Below are 24,948 nucleotides of genomic sequence, written 5' to 3' on the forward strand. Positions count from 1 at the left end.
ATAATTTCTTTGTTCTTGACTTGGAAGATAATATATATAATAATTCTATGTTTGCTTATGTTTCTCACTTTGATTGTGATTCTGAATCTGTTAAGTGGCACGCTAGACTTGGCCATATTGGCCAAGACCAAATGAGTAGACTGGCTAAAAAATGTCTTTTAAATTGACTTAATAAGGTTAAGTTACCTAAATATGAGTCATGCTTAGCCAGTAAAGCGAGTAAGAAGCCTTTTGGTAAGGTTTCAAGGGCGTCAAGTCCTTTAGAATTAATCCATTCTAATATTTGTGGACCTTTAAATATCAAAGTACGTCATGGTGCCATATACTTTCTTATTTTTATAGATGACTATTCATGATATGGATATGTGTATCTAATTTCTCACTGTTATGAACTGTTAGATATATTTAAACGTTTTAGAGTAGAAGTAAAAAATTAAATGGATCAAAGAGTAAAGACTCTTTGAATCGATCATGGTCGTGAATACCTTTCTGATATGCTCAAAGAATAGTGTGAGAAAGGGTATACGTAGGAAACTTACAATTTTCCATACTCCGCAACAAAATAGTGTTGCAGAGCAAAAGAATCGTACATTACTAGACATGGTTAGATCGATGATGGCACATGCCAACTTTTTTAATAATTTCTGGGGAGATGCATTGTTTATGACAACTTACATCATTAACCATGTACCAAGTAAAAGTGTACCCGTCACTTCATATGAGTTATAGAACGACAAGAAACTCATTTTGGATCATTTACGTCCTTGTGGGTTAACAGACTATGTGCATAATCCAACCCACAAGCACAAAAAACTAGATCCAAAAGCAACTAAGATGGTGTTCATTAGATATTCTGAATATTTAAAAGCATATGTAATATTTGGAGAACACCCAAAGGGTGGCATGACTAAAATAGACTCCCACAATGTTGATTTTCTTAAGGATGAGTTCCCAAGCATTGGTAAAATAAAAGAGAATTATGAACTGTATGAGTTACAAGAGGACATACAACTATCTATTGGTGAAAGGGAGGTATTGAAAACCTACCAAGTCACCAAGGATAGTGACATTCTACTAAATGAAAGAGATAATGGGAGTGATCCTACTATTTTAAATGTGAAAACTTGCCTACAAATGATAATCCATTGAAACATGGGGTTAGTCCTCAAAATCCAAGCTTGGAACATGAGCTTAATTTTTAAGTTCCAAATCTAATGCCAAGGGACAGTGAAAAAGATTTATCATCTAGTCAGCCAGATGATGAAGGGACTAAAATCCGAAAGAGTGAATGTGGAAAAATTTCTCGATGATATTTTTAAATCGAAGGAGAAATTTTCTTATGTACTCATTTAGAAATTGAGGAACCCACATCGTTTAAAGAGGCTGTGAATTCACCAAATAGTAAAGAATGGATTGATGCCATGAGGGATGAGATGGACTCAATGACAAGAAATAAAGTTTAGGAACCAGTTAATCTCCTGCCTCGACGTAAGTCAATTGGAAACAAGTGAGTTTTCAAGATAAAACGTGGAGCAAATAGATCAATTGAAAAGTTTAAGGGCTGACTAGTGGCAAAAGATTTTACCCGAATTGAGGGTATAGACTATGAAGAGATTTTTTTCATGTGGTAAGGTTTGGCTCTATTCGCCTCCTTCTAGCCTTGGTTGCCCATTTGGACTTGGAGTTATTTTAAATGGATGTTAAAACTGCTTTCCTCAATGGTACATTTAAGGAAGAAATATATATAGATAAACCTATTGGGTTTGTCTGAAAAGGTCAAAAAAATAAAGTTTATCGTCTTAAAAGATCCATATATGTTCTCAAGCAGTCTTTCAGATAATGGTATTTCAAATTCTATGAATCCATTACTTTGTTTGGCTTGTCCATGATAGATAAAGACCATTGTGTGTATGTCAAGAAAACAATGGGAGGGATTATGTTTCTCTCCTTATACGTTGATGACATACCATTAGCTAGAAACAACATGGAGATGATTAATGCCACTAAGTAGTGGTTATCCTATGTTTTTGAAATGAAAGACATGGGTGAAGCCAGGTTTATCCTTGGTGTGGAAATAATGAGAGACTGTCCCAAGAAGCTTTTAGGACTGTACCAAGAAGCATATATTAATAAAGTCTTAGAACGATTTCGGATGCATTACTCCAAACCCGTTGGCACTCCTGTTGAAAAAGGTCTAACCTTAAGTCTTGAGCAGTGCTTAAAGATAGATGAAGAGAAAAAGAAAATGAGCAACATTCCTTATGCTAGTGCAATAGATAGTTTGATGTATGTCATGTTGTGTACACAGCCGAACATTTATTTTGCAGTTGATTTGGTAAGTTGTTATCAAAGCAATTTTGGACTTGCTTATTGGCAAACTGTCAAGAGAATCTTGCACGACCTTGGTGGTACAAGTGACCTAGTCCTCTGTTATCAAGGAGCAGACTTAAGGTTGAAGGATATGTAGATGCAGACTGGGGTGGCGACTGGGATGAGTCTAAATCGACCTTAGGATATGTTTTTATCCTTAGTGGTGGTGCCATATCTTGGTGTAGTAAAAAGTAAGACTACATTGCTTTATCTATAATGGAAGCAGAGTATGTTGCTAGTTGTCTTGATGTACAAGAGACAATTTGGTTGAGAAGCTTTTTATAGGATCTCAATATCACCCCCAAAGTTGATGAACCTGTAGAAATGCATTATGACAATATTGCTGCTATCTAATATGTTTGGGATATGAAATTCCATAGAAAAACCAAGCATATTAAGAGGCATTATCACTTTGTTCGAGGTGCCATAAAAAAAAGAGAAGTTGTTATTAAGTATATATCCATTAGTAAAATGGTTGTTGATCCTTTGACTAAGCCTATACCTAGAGATGCTTTTTGGGGTCATGTGAAGAGTTTAGGTTTGTGTAGGCTTTAATTTTCAAGTGGGATTTGATATATAATGGACATATGTTTTTGTGTATTGATCATTAATGAAATAAAAGTTTTTATTTTCTTATAAAATGTTCATGAATATAATTGCATGATTAGGCACATAATAATGTCACCAGGATTTATGATCGACCTTATCACACGGGTGAGCTTCCTAATGCTTGAGTAGTAGGTAGGATAAGACTAAATCATATTGGCATTAAGTATGTGCAATATGGACTGTCTTTATACTTGTGTTGTATTAATGACAAAATATTAAAATTTTATAGTCGCTTTAGTATTCTAAGATGAGACTTTATAGAGTCAAATATGAAATATATCCGATTTAATACTAAAGTCTTAGAGCTGAATATTGAGTATCAGGTCATACATTGACTATGTTGATCAAGTGGCTCGAGTTAGATACTTGAGTAGTATCTGGACTTGTGATTCGCACGACATAGAAGAGTGACATGCCCAACTTAGTGGGAGCTATGTTGTGACATACATATCATGCTGTATGTGTTATATGATGACCGATATAGGGAGTGATAAAATAATTTCCTACTTTATCACTGTGTGAAACCTATGGACTCTTGGGTCCTCCTTGTATGATACCTTTGACTTAGAGTTATCACATGAAGTCAAGATTTGATGTTGCTACTTTAATATGTTTCTAAGGGCCACGACTTATACGGTCCAGCGGAGCATGTTAAGAAAATAGTCAAGTTGAGATGGATTGTTATAAGTGTCTAAGGAAGAATCTTTCTGACACCATCACATAAATCCGAGCAGTTATATTTTGTATATCTAAGTAATTTAATTATAGCATAGAGGGATAGTGTATACTAATGATGATGTTCAAATGATCTGGAGTATTATAAATATGAAAGTGTTATATTAGTTATATGATGACTTAATATAACACTACTTATTGCCTTTTAATTGCACACCCCATATCCTGTATGAAGCGTGAGAGATATAACGATGTGGTAGTATATTGTGGTTAATGTAGCTTGTGTGACCGAGTGGGAAATGTTGTATAAAACTAGAAATGTTCACAATACTCATTATAAAAAGACATAACCCTTCGTAAATTTATAAAATAAAAACTCTTTTTGTAAAAGAGATGACTCTTGGTGAGTATATAAGGAAGAAAAAAATTATTTCTATTTAATTGAAGAAAATAGATAACATTCAGAAAAAATATATTACCATTATCTCTCTCATGTTAAGTTAAATCATAAGCAAACTTGGGTTTTGGGTTATGAAGATTACCCGGAACTCTAGTAGTATCTAAGAGAAAACAAAGGGCATCAACAATTGTTCTTTGTGGGCAGAAAATCAATTATTTTATCCTATTGCTTCCATATTAAGGTTAGTCCTAATATTTTCTAATAGTAGGCATTATCATTGATACCCTCTAGAACTTGAAAAGGTCCATCTCCTCGGGGGTCCAACTTAGATTTTTGCTGATTAAAAAATCTTTCCTTTCACATATGAACCCATACCTAATCGTCGAGTTGGAACACTACTCGTTTTCTTCCTTTGTTGGCATGTCATGCATAGGATTCATTTTTCTTCTGGATATGCTGCTTAGCCTTTTCATGTATGGTTTTAACAAGTTTTTCTCTTCGCTGACCATTGGTATCCTGAATTTCCTACCAAAGTAAAGGCATGAGGTCCAATGGAGTTAAAAAATTAAAATCGTAAACAATCTCAAAAAGTGATAACCTTGTACATTTATGAATGCTCCTATTATATGCAAATTCTATCACAGGCAAATAATCCTCCCATGTTTTCAAGTTTCGGCCAACTATACCTCTCAACAAGGATCCTAAGGTCCTATTAACGACCTCAGTATAACCATCAGTTTGGAGGTGACATGCAGTAGAGAATAACAACTTAGTTCCTAATTTACCCACAGAACTCTCTAAAAGTGACTAAGGAATTTCATATCCCTATCACTCACAATTATCTTAGGAATATCATGAAGTCTCATAACATCCTTAAAAAATAAATTTATGATATTGGTTGCATCATCAGTCTTATGGCATGCAATGAAGTGTGTGATCTTACTAAATCTATCAACGATGATAAATATGCTATCACTGCCTCTCATGGTCCTAGTAAATCATAATACAAAATCTATAAATATATCTATCCAAGATGCTGTAGACACATGTAAAGGTGTATATAATCGATGACGTAGAACCCTAGATTTGGCCTGCTTACATGCAATGCACTTACTATAAATGCGTTTAACATCTTTTCTCATGTTAGGTCAATAAAAATGCTCATTTAATATATATAGAGTTTTAGCTACCCCAAAATGTCCCATTAATCCCCTACTATGAACCTCACGCACTAGTAATTCCTTGAGTGAATAGTTAGGCACACATAACTTATCATCCCTAAGGAGGAAACCATAATGCTTATAAAATTTCTGGAATGTAGAATGCTTACATGTATGATAAACAGTGAAAAACTCTTTATCATTAGCATACATCTCTTTAATATGTTCAAATCCTAACAACTTAGAGCTAAGTGTAGAAATCAAAGCAAACTTACGAGATAATGTATCAGTTATAATATTATCTTACTTTGTTTATACTTGATTACATAGAAGAAAGATTTTATGAACTCGACCCACTTACTGTGATGAGGGTTGAGTTTACTTTAACCTTTCAGATGTTTTAGGGATTCATGGTCTGTATGGATCATGAACTCCTTTGATAATAAATAGTGTTGCCATACCTCTAATGCTCTCACTAAGGCATATAACTCCTTATCATGGGTTGAGTAGTTCAACGGCGCGCCACTAAGTTTCTCACTAAAATAAGCCACGGGACGCCCTTCCTACATTAGAACTGCTCCTATACCAATACTTGAAGCATCACATTCAAGCTCAAAAGTTTTGTTAAAGTCAGGTAAAGCTAAAATACGTGCAGAACATAATTTATCTTTCAATAAAGTAAAAACATGCTCTTGTTTTTCAGTCCATATAAATTTTACATTTTTTTTACCAATTCATTCAATGGTGTGGCTATGGAACTAAAATCTCTAACAAACTTGTGGTAGAAGCTCGCTAAATCATGAAAACTCTTTACCTTGCTGGCTAATGTCGGAGTAGGCCATTCTATGATTATTTTCACCTTATCTTCATCCACCTCAATGCACTGTGCAACTAACTATAAATCCTCAAAAAAATTAATTTTTCACTGCAGAAGTTACACTTCTTGGCATTCACATACAACTGTCCTTTCCTAAGGACCTCAAGGACAGATCAGATATGTTGAAGGTGATCATCTAAAGACTTACTGTAAATCAGGATGTCATCAAAGTAAAATACCACAAATATACCTAGAAAAGGTCATAAAACATAATTCATAAGTCTGATGAAGGTGCTAGGGGCATTTGATAACCCAAAAGGCATTACTAGCCACTCATACAACCCATACTTAGTTTTAAATGCAGTTTTCCACTCATCTCCAGGTTTCATCCTGATTTGGTGGTAACCACTCTTAAATTTATCTTAGTGAAAATAGTAGATCCACTCAATTTATCCAACATATCATCTAACCTAGGGAGAATGTGTCTATACTTTATCATAATTTTATTGACGGGTCGACAATCCACACACATCCTCCAAGAGCCATCTTTCTTAGGCACAAGTAATACTAGAACAGCATAAGAGTTCAAACTTTCTCTTAAATGTCCCTTACCTAACAACTCCTCCACTTACAGCTGAAGTTCCTTTGTCTCCTCAGGATTACTTCGATAGGCTGGACGGTTAGGAATTAAAGCTCGAGAGATAAAGTCAATATGATGTTCAATCCCTCATAAAGGTGGTAGACCATCCGAAATCTCTTTCGAGAACACATCTTCATATTCCTATAAAAGAGAGAAAACAGAACTACATAATGAAGTGTCAAGGTAAGAAAAAGTTAGATAAGCTTCTTTGTACCAAAGTACAATTAAGATTTGCTTCTCATAGATCGCCCTCCTCACTTTTCTCTCCCTCACATATAAATATTCTTTTCTTTTCTCTCTCTCACTTACTCTCGTTGGGCATTTTTTATTTTTCTTTTGGGCCTCTTTAATGCTCAGTGGGCTTTCTTTATTTTTGTCAACCTCTTTTTCTCCTAGTGGGCCATTCTTTTTCTTTTCAACCTTTTTTTTTTAATATTCTTTAAAGGATTTCTTGATTTTAATTTGATAAACATAGACATCTTTTGGAGATAGAGGTGTCAAAATATGTTTTAGGCCATCTAGACGTAAAGAGTATTGATTCTTGAACCCGCCGTGATGTACTTGTCTATCATACTGCCATGGTCATTCAAGTAGGACATGATTGGCATGCATGGGAATGACATCATAGTATACCTCATCTTTATACTTACTTATGAAGAGGGGAATCTTGACTTGCTTGTGTACCTTGCCTTCTCCACACTCATTGAGCCAACGTAGTTTATAAGGGTTAGGGTGTTTAGTACAAAATAACCCTAAGTTATCAACTAACAAAATATTGATGACATTAGCACAACTGCCTCCGTCTATGATCAGACTGCATACTTTTCATTCATATGACATCTGGTGTAAAAGATATTCTCTCTTTGATTATTGTCTGTCTCTTTAGATTGTATATTTAGGGCTCTCTGAACAACTAATATCTCATCCTGTACTAGGACTGGTAAATTATCTTCGCAATCATCTAATGAGGTTCTACTATCATCATCACTGTTGTACTCACTAGTAGTCTCTATCTCGCCATTGTCTCACAGTAACATGAGATTTTTTTTAGGGCATTGTGACGCAATATGTCCAACTCCAAGGCACTTAAAAAACTTAATAGAACTTGGTCTTTAAGTAGCAATAGGTGGTTTAATGTTACCTTTAGATTCACTAGAGTTGGGCTTGTCCATCATTTCTTCAAGTTTATTTCTTTCTTCCTTTTTAGGCCATTTGGAACTAAATTGAGAGGTAGATGAGAATTACTTCTGAAGGAACCTCTATACTTTAAATGTTTTTCAATTTTCATAGCCATGTGTACCATCTCATCGAGATCTATGTAGTGATGCAGTTCCATAGCATTGACAATCTCCTTGTTCAGACCACTCAGAAATCTAGCAATAGTGGCTTCTAGGCTCTCATAAACTCTAGCCTTGATCATTGCCATCTCTATCTCCTTGTGGTAACCTTCCACCGAGAGGGATCCTTAGGTCAATCTTTGGAGCTTTTGGTGCAATTCTTTGTCATAATAAGATGAGACAAATCTCTTTCTCATAATAGACTTCATCTCTCTTCAAGTAGATATAGGTTGGTCTCCATTTCTTCTCCTGAGGGCGGTCACTTGATCCCACCAAACAAGTGCATAATTTGTGAACTCGATTGTTGCTAGCTTTACTTTCTTGGTTTCACTGTAGTTGTGGCAGTCAAAAATCAACTCTAGCTTTTGTTCCCACTCCAGATAGGTTTCTGCATCATTCCTTCCTTTGAACGAGGGTATTTGTATCTTGATGGATCTGATGTCATGATCTTCTCCGAATTTCTCTTCTACTGACTTCACTATTGTTGCTATGTGGCTCATCATTATCCTTGCGGTGTCGGTGTCTGGGATGACTATGGTTCCTTCCTCCATCTCTCTCATCCATTCTTGTTGCTACACCTTCAATGACTAAGCTTACTTTATTGTACATGTCATCTATCCTAGCCTCCATGCATTCTTCTAAGGTCATAGGTCGGTTAGTTTCACTAAGCTGTGACATATCTGCAAAAAGTTGTTAATGAAAAAAGAAATCACTCCCTTTCAATCACTCATGTTTACCTCTCATGTCTTTTTCCGTCAAGTTGAGTGTTGGAATTGGATCTCTTAAATCAAGGCAAGCAAGGTTGTCTTTTAAGACTCTGCAAAGAATCCTAAAAATGGATCTTATTCTTTAAAAGTTCATAAGTAAGCACATAAAAGAAGAATATGTGATGCTCTTATGCTTATAGTTAAGTAGTTAGGATGCAATTAACCATTTAAATGTATAATAGAACTTAAGAAAGAGTGAAACTAAGAGTAGAAAAATACAATTATAGACTTAAAGAATCAAGGATCCGATTAATCCCTATAGATATAAACAAAATGTTATACTTGATTATTCTACTCCAATGATGGCTGTGCTCTATGACTCACTTGAGTTTATGTGATGTAGATGCTAATGCAGAATATTGAATGTAATGTTGTAAAAAGAACCAAGGAGTCACATGTTAAAATAAAAAATACTTTTCAAATCTGTAGATCTATAAAAACTAAACACACAACCTCATACTGAATTAATGAGAAATGTAAGCGGAAGAATACCTAGATCCATCGCAAAAGAATTGTTTGCATTCGGTAGTAAAATCTTCCGAATCAGCATGATGTCTCAAAATTAATTTTTTTGGTGATGGAATTTTAGAAAAATAAGAATGATAACCTTGTGATCCGGGGACCATAACCGCTTTTATATCGACAAACTTTTGTAATTTCTATTTTGCTCATCGTAAAATGAGAATATTACAAAAATGGTATATGCACATTACAAGCCCATACTTAAACTCAATGCATTAAGACCCAATATTGTTTATCCATATTTGATCACTTTTAAATAAGTCCATTAAATTGATAGCATAATATGCATACCAAGTCCCACATTAAGTCCACATGTAAAAAAAAAATCCAATAATCTCCCACTTGGGCTTTATGTTAAACCTTAACTATGCGTTAAATAACCATAGGAGTATTCAGAACTGTGCTATCAATACTTGAATGCATCACCAAATAATCTCGTTCATCGATCACAAAGACATAAGATCAAAGAGGCCTTCACTACAACTAACATAACTAAACCCATCAATGGTCACGTATATCAGTATAACCGAATGACATGGATCAAACATGGATGAGCAGCATGGAAATTACATGCTATGTGATCTAAGCATGCCTATTTCTAATTGGTCCTACCTTAACCTTAGTGAGATCAATAGTAAGAAAACTTAAAGATAATATATATAAACAAAACCAAAACACAAAAGCTAGAATGAAACTATATATATACATAAACAAAAATAAAGTACAAAGTTTATGACATGTCTTATAAAATAAATACAACTATGGTACAAGACTCATACTGAAACTACACATCATCTAGGGATATAATATCCATATGAGTAGTGTGGTCATAAAAGACCTTAGGTAGTAATACCTTAGTGAGTAGATCTGCAATCACGAAGTTTGTTTCAATATGCTCTATCGATATCTGCTTACTTTGAACTCTTTCTTTAATAATGAGGAAGTTGATATCTCTATGCTTTGACTTCGTCGAGCTCCTATTATTTTTGAAATATATAACTGCATACTTATTGTTACAAAATATTTTTAATGGTCTTTCTATTCCATCAACAATATGCAGCACATTGATAAAAATTCGCAGCCATATTCCATTATTGGATACCTCATAACAAGTTACAAACTCTGCTGCCATAGTAGAAGAGGGTACAAGTGTTTGTTTGACACTCTTCCAGGAAATAGCTCCTCCAACAAGCAAGTAAATATAGTTTTATATAGATTTTCTGCTGTCTTGACATCCAACAAAATTATAATCATAATAACTAATGATCTCTAAGTGATCTGACCTCCTGTATATGAGTATTTAACCTTTTATTCTCTATAAATACTGTATGACACGTTTGATTGTTTTTTAATGATTCATTCCTGGATTGTTTAAATATCTACCTAATATCCCAATAATATACGCAATATCTGAACGTATACAAACCTGTGCATATATAAGACTCACTATAGCTGAAACATAAGGAATTTTTTGCATCTCTGTAGTCTCTAAATCATTTTTAGGGCATTGATTTAGAGTAAACCTGCTTGCTTTAGACATAGCGGAGTCACCTAGTTTACAATTCTGCATGTTAAACCTTTTAAGAATCTTTTTCATATAATTCTTTTGTGATAATCCAACAATATCCCAATAGTGATTCCAGTGTATCTGGATCCCTAATACAAAAGAGGCGTTCCTAAGATCTTTCATATCAATTTTCTTTATAAAAATCTTTTAATTTCGCACAATAAACTTATATCAAGATATAAAACTAGAAAAATATTGGCAAACAGTATGTCATCAAGATATAAAACTAGAAAAATATACTTGCTCCCACTAAACTTGCGATATACACAATCTTTCACTAAATTCATTTCAAAACCAAACGAGATGACGACTTGATAAAATTTGTGATACTATTGATGGGAAGCTTGCTTAAATTCATAGATGGATTTTTTAGTTTGTAAACCATTTGCTGTGCATGTTCAAACATAAATTTTTCTAGTTGCACCATATAAATTGTCTCATCAATGTCACCATTGAGAAATGTTGTCTTAACATCCATCTGATGTAACTCAAGATTAAAATGTGCCACTAAAGCCATTATAGTCCTGAAAGAGTCTTTTGACGAAACCAGAGAGAAAGTCTCTTCATAATCGATGTTTTCTTTCTGTGTAAAGTCCTTAATGACAAGATGGGCCTTGTACCTCTCCACATTATCTTTCGAATCCCTCTTAGTTTTAAATATCTATTTGTAACCAATGAGTTTCACATCCTTAGACAATAGGACAAGATCCCAAATATCATTGTCCTTCATGGACTTTATCTCTTCATTCATGGCATCAATCCACTTTTGAGAGTTAGAACTTTTTATGACTTGACGAAAGTTGATAGGATCATCTTCCACCGTACATATGTCAAACTCATGTTCTTATATATATATAATATAACCATTTGGAATTACATTTTTTCTCTCTCTAGTGAATTTATTTAATTATATAAGTTCTTAAGGGTGTAAAGTTTGTGCTTTAAGAACAGTTTCTTGAACATGAATGAGAGATACTATGACATTATTTTGATCTGGAGTTACTTCTTGAACAATGCTAGGTATAAGAACCTGATCTTGATCATTGTCAAGAGCAACTGATTGAATAGGAATATCGACCTATTCATTTTCAAAGACAAGTTCTCGAACTTTTTCTCTCCCTGTAAACTCACCATTCTCAAAGAATTGGACATTTTCCATCTCAAAAATTATCTTAGCAGTGAGATCATAAAACTTATAACCCCTGAATCGCTCAAAATAGCCAACAAAATAGAAATTAACTATTCTAGAGTCCAGTTTCTTTTCATGTGGCCTATAAGGCCTAGCCTCAGCTGGACATCCTCAAATACGAAAATATCTCAAACTAGGCTTCTTGCCCGTCCAAAGTACATGAGGGGTATTTGTAGTTGATTTAATTAGACCTTTTTTATTGAGTAAATATGTTATAGTCTTTAATGCTTCTCCCTAGAGGGATTCAGGTAGGTAGAATGACTAGTCATACTCCTCACCATATCCTTAAGTGTTCTGTTTTGGGTTTCAGTTACACCATTCATGCTAGGAGAACTTGCCATGGTGTACTGTGGGATGATACCACATTCCTCTAGGAATCGAACAAACATCCTTGGACGTTGTTCTCCTGATCCGTCAAATTTACCATAGTATTCACCACAACGATAAAATCTAATAGCCTTAATCCTTTTGTTGAGTTGGTTTTTAACTTATGCTTTAAAACTCTTGAACACATCTAGAGACTAGGACTTCTTATGAATGAGATATAGGTAGCCATATATGAAATAATCATGTATGAACGTTATGAAATATTGTTGACCATTCCAAAAAAATCGTAAGAAACGATCCACAAATATTTGTATAAATGATTTACAATACGTCCATAGCCCTATTAACACATAATCTCTTAATGTTTCTCTGTTTTTCCTTGATATAATGGACACGTGTCAAAATCTGTAAAATCAAGGGGATCTAGAATTCTTTCTGACACAAGTCTCTCAATTCTCCTTTGAGAGATGTGACCTAATCTCTTGTGCCATAATGAAGCAGAATTCTCATTGGTTAATTTTTTCTTTACACTTCTTCTACCAACATATAAGAATTCATTATACGAAGCAATTGTATTAAGTAAATAAAGATTATCATGCGTTGATAAAGAATTAGAACCAACCAAATTTGAATTAAGAAAAAGACTAAATTTTTCATTTCTAAATAAACATAAATAACCAAATTTATCCAATACAGAAACAAAAATCACATTCCATCTAAATGATAGTATAATAAAAGTCTATTCTAAGTCCAAATAAAATCTGATTCTTAACAATAGTCTAAATTTGCCAATTGCTTCCACCTTGACTCGTTTGCCATCACCAACATAAATAAATCTAACACCATCACTTGGCTTGCAACAATAGAAGCAACCCTGCATAGACACACTGATGTGAGTTGTGGCACCAGAATCTATCCATCAGGTGCGTATAGGTACATAAGTTAAATTAACCTCAGAACAAACAAAATTAAGAAGTATACCTTTCTTTGTGCACCACGCATGATAGTTAGTGCATTGTTTCTTCTGGTGTCCCGTAGCTTTACAGAAGAAAAAAATATTTTCGGTCTGAACCTTTTGTTGCTTCTTATATTGTGCTAGAACCGCAACAGATTTACTTATTCTTCTTATCCTTTGATGTCATTGCGAAATGAACTCATTTAGATTCTATAATTCTTTCTGACATTTGTATATCACCTTAAAATGATTAAACGACGGTGGAAGAGAAATCAAAATAAAGTACATAAGTACTTCTTCTGATAATTCCACTCTAAGTACCTTAAGCTTTGCATACACATGTGGCATCTCCATTATGTGCTTTTTAATGTTTCTGTTTTCCTTATACCTCATGGAAACAAGAGTCGACAAAAGTGTACATATATCAGTCTTATAATTTATGGTGAAATGTTATTCTAGAGAATGAAGAAAATCTCTAGCTGTTGTGATCTCATCGGATACAGTGCCCCGAAAAATCACTAGAATGTCTTTTTCTATAACCAATATACTCATACAATTTGACCGATCCCATCTTTCAAACTCTTTCTTTTTCTCAGAGATACTGTTAGGAGTAATCAGATCAGGTTGATCAATCTGTAAAGCCCAATCCAAACCCATAACTCCAAATACAAGTCGAACACTGTTCTTTCATTGCTTGAAGTTTGTGTTGTTCAACATCGAGATAGAATTTACATTCATGGTGATACTTCTAGTAGAAAAGGAAGCTGAACAGAGAACATACAAAAAATAAATAAATTAATGAATACTCACATAAAACTGTAAATCATAAAATTTAATAATGAATTTTAAATAAAGATATATTCTCATATCAAGATACCGAACACTCTATCTTTAGACAAAATATTAACTTATAAGTGGTATCCTAAAATAGTAATTAAATACGAATAGTAGAAACACATCAAATAATAAACTTTTTTTTAAGCTGATTTAAAGTTCACATGTTATACTGAATAATTGTCACGTATTCATTACTATAAAAATAGAATAAAATAGTATTAAATATTAACATTCCTTTGAGTTAATTAATATTCACATAAATTATACTCATACAACTATATATATTATAAAATAAATAAATTATTCACAAAAGATGTCACTTTGGTAGCATGTTATGAAAATTAATTTATTTTAGTATGTATAATGCACAAACTAATATTAAAATTGAAAATTAAAATAAAAACTGAATTATGAAGAAAATTAACCACAAAATTGCCATAAATACCTTTAAATTTTTTTTGGGTCAAAAGCTAACCGTTGATCGGTCAAAGTCAACATTGGCCGTTGATCATTGATCGACCAACCATTGACCATTGACCGGGTCGGGTCCTAGACTGGATTGGGTCTAGGTTGGGTTGGCCCAGTCCAAACCCGTCTGGCCTTTGGCTTAGCTGATTGAGCTTGTCCATTTCCTTCTTTTTTTCCTTTCTTTTTATTCTTGTGGATCAAGCCCACATAACTTAAAAAATTTTAAACACAAAAAATAAAACTCAATAAGCCCAAAACTTAATTTTTTCCTGTATTTTTCTCTCTCCATGCAGCCTGTAATGGCTGGAAATTAATTGCTACAGTAACGACTGGAAATTTCCAGCCGTTACGCGCGAGATTCGATAATCGAACGACTATCGAACAGTCGTGTGACCGCTGGACTTTCTTCTTTATGCAGCAGCGGTCAGTCACTGCTTTTCTTCTTGTTTTCTGCTTTATATATATAAATATATATACGTCCTTAATATATATATATAATTCTAAATTTCTGCATATATATACATATATATTTTTTAATCTTCTGCATATATATATATTTTAATCTTCTGCATATATATATATATATATTTCTAATATTCATATATATATTTCTAATCTTATATATATATACATACATCTATTTATTTTGCATATATTTTTGCATATATATATATATATATATGAATTCAGCCAAATAAAAAATAAAATTCAAAATCCAAAATTCTGAATCCAAAATCTAAAATTGTAAAATAAAAAAAATTCTAAAAAATCTAATATGAGAATTGCTCTAATATCAATTATTGGAATAAAAAATACATTTCAAAATTGTTGATCTATAAAAACTAAACACACAATCTCGTACTGAATTAATGAAAAATATAAATAAAAGCGTAATTGAATCTATCGCAGAAGAATTATTCACATCCGGTAGTAAAATCTTCTGAATCTACATGATGCCTCAAAATTAATTTTTTCTGGTGACGGAATTTCAGAAAAATAAGAATGGTAACTTTGTTATTCATGGACCATAACCGTATTTTATATCGACAAATTTTTGTAATTATCATTTCACTCGTACTTAAATCCGATACATTAAGACACAATACTGTTTAACCATATTTGATTACTTTTAAAGAAATTAATTAAATTGATAGTTTGATATGCATATCAAAACCCACATTAAGCGCACATATTAGAAAAAATCCAACATCACACACCTCTCTTTCTATTGTTTTTTTTTACTGCTTTGTTTTTTTTCACAGATTCTGTTTTTTTTTTTTAAGAATCTCTCTCTCTATTTTTTTTAATTATAATAACATCGAAAAAAAATTATTGAAAACAAACTAAATGAATTAGCACTTTATGTAACAAGTACTAATTTTATGTAAGAAAATAAATATAAATAATAAATAAGAAAGACAATAGATTTATCGGAGTGTAAACTCTGATACCAACTGATGCAGAACCCAAGATCAACAATGGAATCCAAAACTCTGCATATACATCAATAATAAAAAACGTACACTCCGATACCAACTGATGCAGAACCCAAGATCAACAATGGAATCCAAAACTCTGCATATACATCAATAATCAAAAATCCAAAATTCTTAGCAAACCCTCCCTACTTGACCCGCACCTAACATGGGAGTAAAAACCAAGATAATTGGGAAAGAAATAAAGAACTAGAATTGAAAATATGTCATGAGACTTATCTCGATAAGTGATCCCAGTTCTTATCACAACAAGTCGGTCGAAAATTCACCAATTCACTCTTGAAAGCTTAAAACAAAAATACCTAAATTTTATTAATAAATTAAAATTTTTGAATTAAATTACAACTCTAAATTAAATGCTTATTTATAGTGTAGGCTATGTGAATAATAAGAAAAAAAATAATTTCCTAATAATAGTAGAAATTAAATAGAAAATTAAATCCAGACTAGAATAAAAAAAAATAGCAAAAATTACAACTAAAATATGATAAATATGATTTCCTTATGAAGAAAACTTTTTAAATAGGTAATATCTTAATTAATTGTGATTGATTTAAGGGAAGAGATTTTGCCAAAATATTTTTCTCTTTCTAAAATATTTTTCTTTTTCGTGAGATTTAGCATTTAAGGAGTTTACTTCTTTCTCAAGATAGCTTGCAATTTAGGAGCAATTTTCTCTCTTGGTTGATCTTTAATTGTGAAGATTTTCTACATTATTAGGAAATAAAATTATATGAGAATTTTCTTTTTTTATGTCTTGCAGAAATTTTCTTTTTTCTTGTTTATTTATTTTTTTTTTTTTGCACTTGGGGTGAATAATATATACTATGATATTCTTGAATTAATGGTCATGTTGTCTTCTTTTCTTATGCTTCTTTAATGGGTCCAAACCCATCTTCCTCATTGATCTATGCTTGGACAAAAAGTTGAAAGATTTGTTGTAATTTTTTAGTTGTCTCCCTTATAATGGGCTTACTTGGTAATGAGATATCCTCTCTGCCAACTTGATCCATGTCTATACTCATATAAGTTGCTCAACATAGATTTTTTTTTACAAGAAATCATTTAGAAATACTGATTTAACATCCAACTGGTACACTTTTCAACCCTTTTGTGTTGCAATAGCAAGTATCAATCTGATGGTGTCTAGTTTGGCCACTGGTGCAAATGTGTCTGAGTAGTCCACTCCAAAAATCTGAGCGTAACCTTTAACCACAAGCCTCACCTTGTGCTTGTTGATGGAGCCATTAACATTGAGCTTTGTTTCAAAAACCCATTTGACCCCAATGATTTTTCTATCTTGAGGTTTGTTAACATGCTGTCGCGTATTATTTTTCTCAATCATATACAGCTCCTCCTTTATTGCAACCATCCAGTTTTGATCCAGTTTTGCTTCATCAATACTTGGTGGCTCACATACAACTATATTACAATTTTGATAAATATTAGAGAGTAAACTAGTGCCTCTGATTGGAACATCATCTACAAACTCGTACTCCTATTCATTTATGCGCTATTTCTCCATTTCTTGGATAGGATAATGGATCTTCATCTTAGTTGAGATTGGATGAGTGTTCTTATTTTCGAACCAATTCCACTTTTCATTTTCCATAAAGTATACATATCGGCTTATGGTTATCTTTGTTGTTGAGGATGAAAGATCTTATAAGCTTTTGAAACGGTACTGTAACCAACAAAACTTCCAGGTATCAATCTTCTATCTAGCTTGTCATGTTTCACTTGAGGAATATAAGTGAAACAAAGACTCATAAATACTTTTATAAAGCTCATAGTGGGTTTATAACCAAAACATGCTTTAAATGGTGTCATGTCTTTTATAACTATAGTTGAAAGTCTATTTTGGAGAAAAACTATTGTATTTGCCGCTTCTGTCCAAAAACACTTTAGTAAATCTTTGTCATGCAGCATGCATCTTGCCATTTCCATAATGAACTGATTCTTTCTTTCACTAACACCATTTTGTTATAGAGTGTATGGTTCTGTCAACTGATGTTGTATTCTTGCTTTATTGAAAAAAATATTAAATTGATTTGATGTGTACTCAGTGCTATTGTCTGACCTTAGACTTTGGATTATACAGCCGCTTTCATTTTATACTCTTGCTTTAAACGTCCAGAATAAGCTAGTAACTTCCAATTTGAGTTTCAAAAAGAAAATCCACCATATTTTTGTTAGATCATCAATAAATATAATGTAATATAAGCTACTATTGAGAGAGGAAGTCTTTATTGGGCCTGTAAGATTTGTATGTATCACCTGTAATTTTTTTGTTGCTCTCCAGGTTGATTTTAGAAATGAATATTTATGTTGCTTTCCAAATTGACAGTGGGGTAAATCACTATCAAGAGCAGGTAAATTCCTTATCATTTGCTTCAAATTTAGCTTGAGCATTCCTTGATGGTAATGACCAAACCACTTGTGCCAAATTTTAGTCACACTTTCCCTTGCTGGATAAACTGATTCTTCTTTCTTCATAGGATCCAACATAAAGCTTTTCTTTATCATTTTGATCTTGAACATGTCTTAATTTGTTGTATCTTTAATCAAGTAATGATTGTCTTCAAAATACACTTTGAAGCCTTTCTCAATTAGCTGCTTGACAGTGAGTAAATTCTGGTTAATGTTGGGAACATAAAGTACATCAGAAATCAAATTCGTACCAACACACCTTGTGATTAAAATCACTCATTTTCCTTTGACTGCAATGTAATCTCCATTTTCAATCCTGACCTTTGTGGTTTCTATACTTCTCAATTCTCTGAAAAATTCTTGTCATAGGTCATGTAGTTTATACAACTACTATCAACAAGTCAGCTTTCAATCGATTCACAACTTGTGAAACATGTTACAACAAAAAGCTGGTCCTCCTCCTTTTGATTAGCAACCTGTGCTTCCATGTTTTGCTATTGAGTATGATGGGTTTGATTGCATTTACTGGATTTTGCATAAGGTCTTCTCCAACATCGTAAAGGAGGGTGGCCCTCTTTGCCACAGTGATGGCACGATGATAGATTTCTACTAGTATTTTTACCTTTTCCTTTACTGTTGTTAGCACCTGCTTCACTATCAGTACTTCTCTTCTTGTTTTTCTTCTTTTAATTTTCATATTATCTTTATGCTTCATAGATAAGGCTCCCTCAATTGCTCCTTTTTGCCTCATGATCCTTTTTTGCTTTTGTGTTTATAAAGCATTTAAGAGCTCTACATGAGATATTTTTGACAGGTTCCTTTTGTTTTCTAAGATTTTAATGGTAGCCTTAAATTTTTCAAGTAACATTACTATTAGTTTTTCAACAATCCTCGAGTCAGGTGGATCAGAACCGAGCAATTTCACTTTATTACTGATGTTGAGAAGCTTGTTAGAATACTCTTTAATCGTTTCTGATAATCTTCTGTAGCTCAAAATCTCTGATCAAATTTAGCGCTTGCATCCCTTTGATTCTCTCATCACCTTCATACTCTGATTTAAGATAATCCCATATTACTTTTGCTTATTTGAGTGACATGACTCGAGTAAAAATGATTGATTATACTGCTGCAAATAGGCAAGCCTTTGCCTTCGACTTCTTTGTCTTTTTTTCTTTATAATTTTTTATTTGACCTATTATGGGATTGTTTAGTAGTAGAGGAATCTCATAATCATCTTCTACTACTTCTTAGAGGTCTAGTGCATCCAGATAGGCCTCAATCTTCACATTCCAGATTTGATAATTTTTACCATCAAAAGTAGGAGGAGTGATTGATGAGAGGCTGGTTTCTGCGTCCATGACAATCACTTGAAAATCAATCTAAAATACTCATAAATCTCTTAAGAAGAGATGCTCTGATACCAATTGTTGTTATTTGTGAAGTTATAGCAAAAAAAAAAACAAAAACAACTTTAGAAGATAAGTTAGTTTTTCATTGAATTCAAAACTTACATTATATATATTTGAAAAGTAACTAACTACTAAGTTCATGATCCTAAAAATAGGTCATGAGTATACATGATAAATTAAAAAAATACTAAACTCCTAAAACATGGGAAGCACTACTTTGAAAATTTTAAATTTAAATACAAATAATGTTACTGACTTGACAGCCATCATAAACACCACTTTTAACACAAACTCAAAATTGATCGACTATATAGAAGGTTATTAGGTTAGATGTGTTGATGACATGAAAAATACATTAGGATATGCTTCCTCACTTAGATTGAGTATTTACTCATGGTCATCAAAGAAGTAGAGTGTAGTAACTTTATTATCAATTGAACTTGAGTATGTAGCAACAGCTCGTATTGCCATATAAGCAGTCTAGTTAAAAAGGATCATAGAAGATATTGGTGAGAAACAAAAAGAATTAACAATAATATTCAGTGGTAGCAAATCGACAATTGCCATTAATGAGAATCTAATTAGTCATGACATGACCAAAATAATATTGGTTATGCTCCACCAAATTTGTTTTGAAATATGCATAGTGGCTTTTAAGGTAACCCTGTCTTCTTGACCCCATCCAAGAAGAAGGCACTATAAAATGCATCAATATTAATCTTGATCTTAATGGCACTAGTTGGGAAAACATACAAAATACTCTAATTTGTATTTGTTGGCATTCCTAAAATAGATGGTTGAGAACCATTTTAATTCACTCCACAATAGGTTGTATCGATTCCTTAAGGAGGTGTTAGTAACTTAAATATATTTATAAATGTTAACAAAGTACTTGAATTTTTAAATATATTTGATACAATTATATTTTGTTTAATACTTGATTTAATTATTATATGAATAAAGGCCTCATTCTCTCAAAACAAAAAAAAAATAAGCACCTCTGTTTAAGAAATTTAATAAATTACTAAACATGATGTCCAATATATCATGTATACAGACTAGGGTATATATTAATTGACATAATATTCTTAATTATTGACTTGATTCTAAGCAATAGGTTTGATAACACAAGGATGCGTTGGTTGTTGAAGAGTACACCAAATTTTCACCTAATTAAACTTAAATATTCCACGTGTACAGAAATGAAAATGGAAAGAAACATATGCCTGTTTCATATAATAATTTGGTTAGCGGCAACTCTATTTCCATTTCATTAATTGTTACTTGATGGGCAGTCACCTACCCACCCCCACCGACTTTTTATAAAACTTTCCCTTTGGATACTTCTATTTCCTTTTGTAGTTGATCAATTGCTGCACTGTACAATTATATGTATACAAATATACCAACAGTCCCTCACTTGCCCATCCTTACACAATTACAAAGTCAGAGAGAGCTGTATATATACATGCATGAATGCATTTTCAATTATTTAAATCTTCTTTTTTTCATACAAAATACTTAACCTCTTATTAAGAAAACAAATAGTTTACTTAAAGAAAATAAAATGTTAAATATATCTTCAATAGTTTTGATCCCAAAAAATTAATTTAATCTCGGACATATTTAAAAATCTCTTCTATCAACCTACTAAAAGAAAAAATTCAAGCTCTTAGCGAGCTAGCTACCAAGATATAATTAAGTGATCAGTGTGAACATATATACACATATATATATATATATAGTGAGATAATTAGGTAAGTATGTGTTCATATAATTATAAGTTCATGACGTGGACCCATTTTTGTTGATTATAAAGGGTTTGCATGTGGGAAACAAGCGCTATCCATGCAATGTTAAGAGGGATAAAAGACTAGTTAGCTTTCTTGGAAGAAACCTCTCCATCTTATCACATGATTAGGCCACTCTCCCCGCATCAACACAACTTTGATGTAACAAATATTTCCCAAACTAAATCTTTAATTATTAATCAGAACCAAATTTAATGGGTCCCTTTTAAAAATTTAATCAATTTAAAAAAAAAAAGATTATATATAATTATTATATATAGTAATAGCACACAATTCCTTGGGTTTGTTGAGCTATATATACTTTCCAGGAACTACCTACCAATTAATTTTCAAGAATATCATTCTACATTTCTTGCTGGAGCGTACATATATATTTACTTTCCCCTTCCCCCATGGTTTTGGGTTAAAATCTCTCTTTATTAATTTGCTCCTTCCCTTTCACACCCAACCAACTGTTTTCTATGAAAGCGTGTAGGGTTTGATTGCTTTGAATTTGGCGTTTGTTTATCGTTGGATGGTGATTTAGTTCAGCTAGCTTCTTTCACACTGTTGTCTATAAATTTATCAAAACCTAAAATCTTCTTCACTGTCACTATATTACAGAAATGGACATAGAGATCATGGATAAGGAGAGATTGACGGCGGAGATGGCGTTTGACTCCTCCTCTGCCGTCATTAAAATCCGCCGACGGCTGCCTGATTTCCTTCAGTCCGTCAAGCTCAAGTACGTCAAGTTGGGTTATAACGGTTACTCATGCAACCCGGCTACTATCCTCATGTTCGCTCTCATCCTACCCTTATCTCTATCAACACTGGTTCGAATCACCGGCTTAAAACTTGACCCGATGTCACAGCTATGGTCCAACCACGCTGTTATCCTCGGAAACATCGACGTAGCCACACGTGCAGCCGGTTCTCTCGTGTTTTGCTTCCTCTTTGGCCTCTACCTTGCCAAGCGCTCCAAACCCGTTTACCTCGTCGATTTCTCCTGTTACAAACCAGAAGATGAATGTAAAATCTCAGTCGATTCCTTCTTGAAGATGACAGAAGAGAACGGTGCATTTGCGGACGACACTATTCAGTTTCAAAAGAGGATATCGTCCCGGTCCGGTTTGGGAGATGAAACGTACTTACCCATAGGGATAACGTCAAGACCACCCAATCTTTGCATGGAGGAGGCCCGAGCAGAGGCCGAGCTCGTCATGTTTGGAGCACTAGACTCGCTTTTTGAGAAAACTGGAGTCAGACCCAAGGACGTAGGGATCCTTATCGTGAACTGCAGCTTATTCAATCCCACCCCGTCTCTCTCCGCTATGATCGTCAACCACTACAAGCTACGTGAAGACATCAAGAGTTACAATCTTGGTGGCATGGGTTGTAGTGCGGGGCTCATATCCATCGAACTCGCTAAAAACCTCCTCAGAGCAAACCCTAACACGTACGCCGTTGTGGTGAGCACAGAGAACATTACCCTAAACTGGTATTTCGGTAATGACCGCTCAATGCTGCTCTGCAACTGTATCTTTCGCATGGGTGGCGCAGCTGTTCTTTTGTCCAACAAGGCACGAGACAGAGCCCGATCCAAGTATCAGCTGGTACACCTGGTTCGGACCCACAAAGGCTCGGATGATCAAAGTTATAACTGCGTGTACCAGAAAGAAGACGATAAAGGTACAATTGGGGTTTCTCTCGCGAGAGAACTAATGGCTGTAGCTGGCGATGCACTCAAGACTAATATCACCACTCTAGGTCCTATGGTTCTACCATTAAAGGAACAGTTCATGTTCTTCGTTACCCTTGTTCGGAAGAAGGTTTTTAAAGCCAAGGTTAAACCCTATATACCCGATTTCAAGCTTGCTTTCGAGCATTTTTGTATACATGCTGGAGGCAGAGCCGTGTTGGACGCTATTCAGAAGAATCTGCAACTCACTGAGTGGCACATGGAACCGTCCAGGATGACTCTGCACCGATTTGGTAACACGTCTAGTAGCTCGCTCTGGTACGAGTTGGCTTACGCCGAGGCTAAGGGTCGGGTTTCGGGTGGAGACCGGGTCTGGCAGATTGCTTTTGGGTCCGGTTTCAAGTGTAACAGTGCAGTGTGGAAAGCACTCAGGGTAATTCCCATGAGTGAGTCGCGAGGCAACCCGTGGTCTGACTCAGTTGATAAGTATCCGGTCAAAGTTCCCCAGGCTTGATTGTGACCACGTGGAACAACATGGAGCATGGGGACGGTGACGTGATTGTGGATCCTTTTCTTTTAATTTTTCTTTTTTTAAAAAGAAAAAATTTATTTCAAGTGGTTGGGAAGAAAAAGAAAAGCAATTAATTGTTGATGAATATATCACTGTTTATATATATATATATATATTTTGTAATTCCAAAATTAAGGGTTAATATTGTACGATTCCCCTAATTTTTATCATTATTTTTTGTTTTTAATTGAATTGTTTACTTTTTCCTATTAATTTGAAAGATGTATTATGGAATCTATATAAATGTTCCCAAGAATTAACTGAAAAAATTCTAGCTACTTTAATGTTCACAAAATTAAAATGTAGTTAAAATTTTCTAAAATTAATAGATTAATGTAATATTGAAAGTAATTGAAGATATTAATAAAAACAAAATGAGATAATAGCCCAAGAGTAATTATACTACGTACAAGAAAGTTTATATTTTACGTTACCCACAACATGAAAAAGCTTTGGGATCCTTTCTCTCTCTCTCTCTCTCTCTCTCTCTCTCTTTGAGAAAATTTGTAATTGAAATAATGTTTATGGGATGTGTATCATTTAATATGCAAATTTTTGATCATATATATGTTTTGAAATCGAATGGTGAAATTGATATATAAGGAAAGTATTATTTAACTTAGACCCAACAAAAAAAAAAAAAAAGAACTAAAAAGAAGTAGGGCCAAAATATTTGAAGTAATCCATCATGAAGCTCAAGATGTTGTTTAATATTTTGTGGTCTACATTAATAAATTTCGTTTTAACATCTTTTTAGCTTTAAATTTTCAATAATAACTTTGTTCTGTTTTTTTTTTTTTTCCTTTTTAATTACTATGATAAAATTTGTATGTAAGTTAATAAAATTATATTTCCTTCTACCAATTATTTATTGTCAGTTTCTCTCCATGATGAATAGACATAAGAATTC

General features: G+C 33.4%; 1 protein-coding gene across 1 annotated transcript; it reads left to right on the top strand.

Annotated features, from left to right (window-relative positions):
* Positions 1-22,109: 22,109 nt before the first annotated feature.
* On the top strand, positions 22,110-24,225 carry KCS1 (3-ketoacyl-CoA synthase 1). The gene has a single exon (XM_022033965.2). It carries the CDS (start codon positions 22,392-22,394, stop codon positions 23,979-23,981), a length of 1,590 nt encoding a protein of 529 aa, XP_021889657.1. The 5' UTR covers positions 22,110-22,391; the 3' UTR covers positions 23,982-24,225.
* Positions 24,226-24,948: the final 723 nt, after the last annotated feature.

This window comes from Carica papaya, chromosome 5 (genome assembly GCF_054855325.1).
Source record: "Carica papaya isolate Zhongbai chromosome 5, ASM5485532v1, whole genome shotgun sequence".
NCBI classification, from domain to species: Eukaryota; Viridiplantae; Streptophyta; class Magnoliopsida; order Brassicales; family Caricaceae; genus Carica; species Carica papaya.

Coding starts and splice junctions, on each gene's coding strand:
- KCS1 (XM_022033965.2), top strand. CDS start 22,392: ATGGACATAGAGATCATGGATAAGGAGAGATTGACGGCGGAGATGGCG.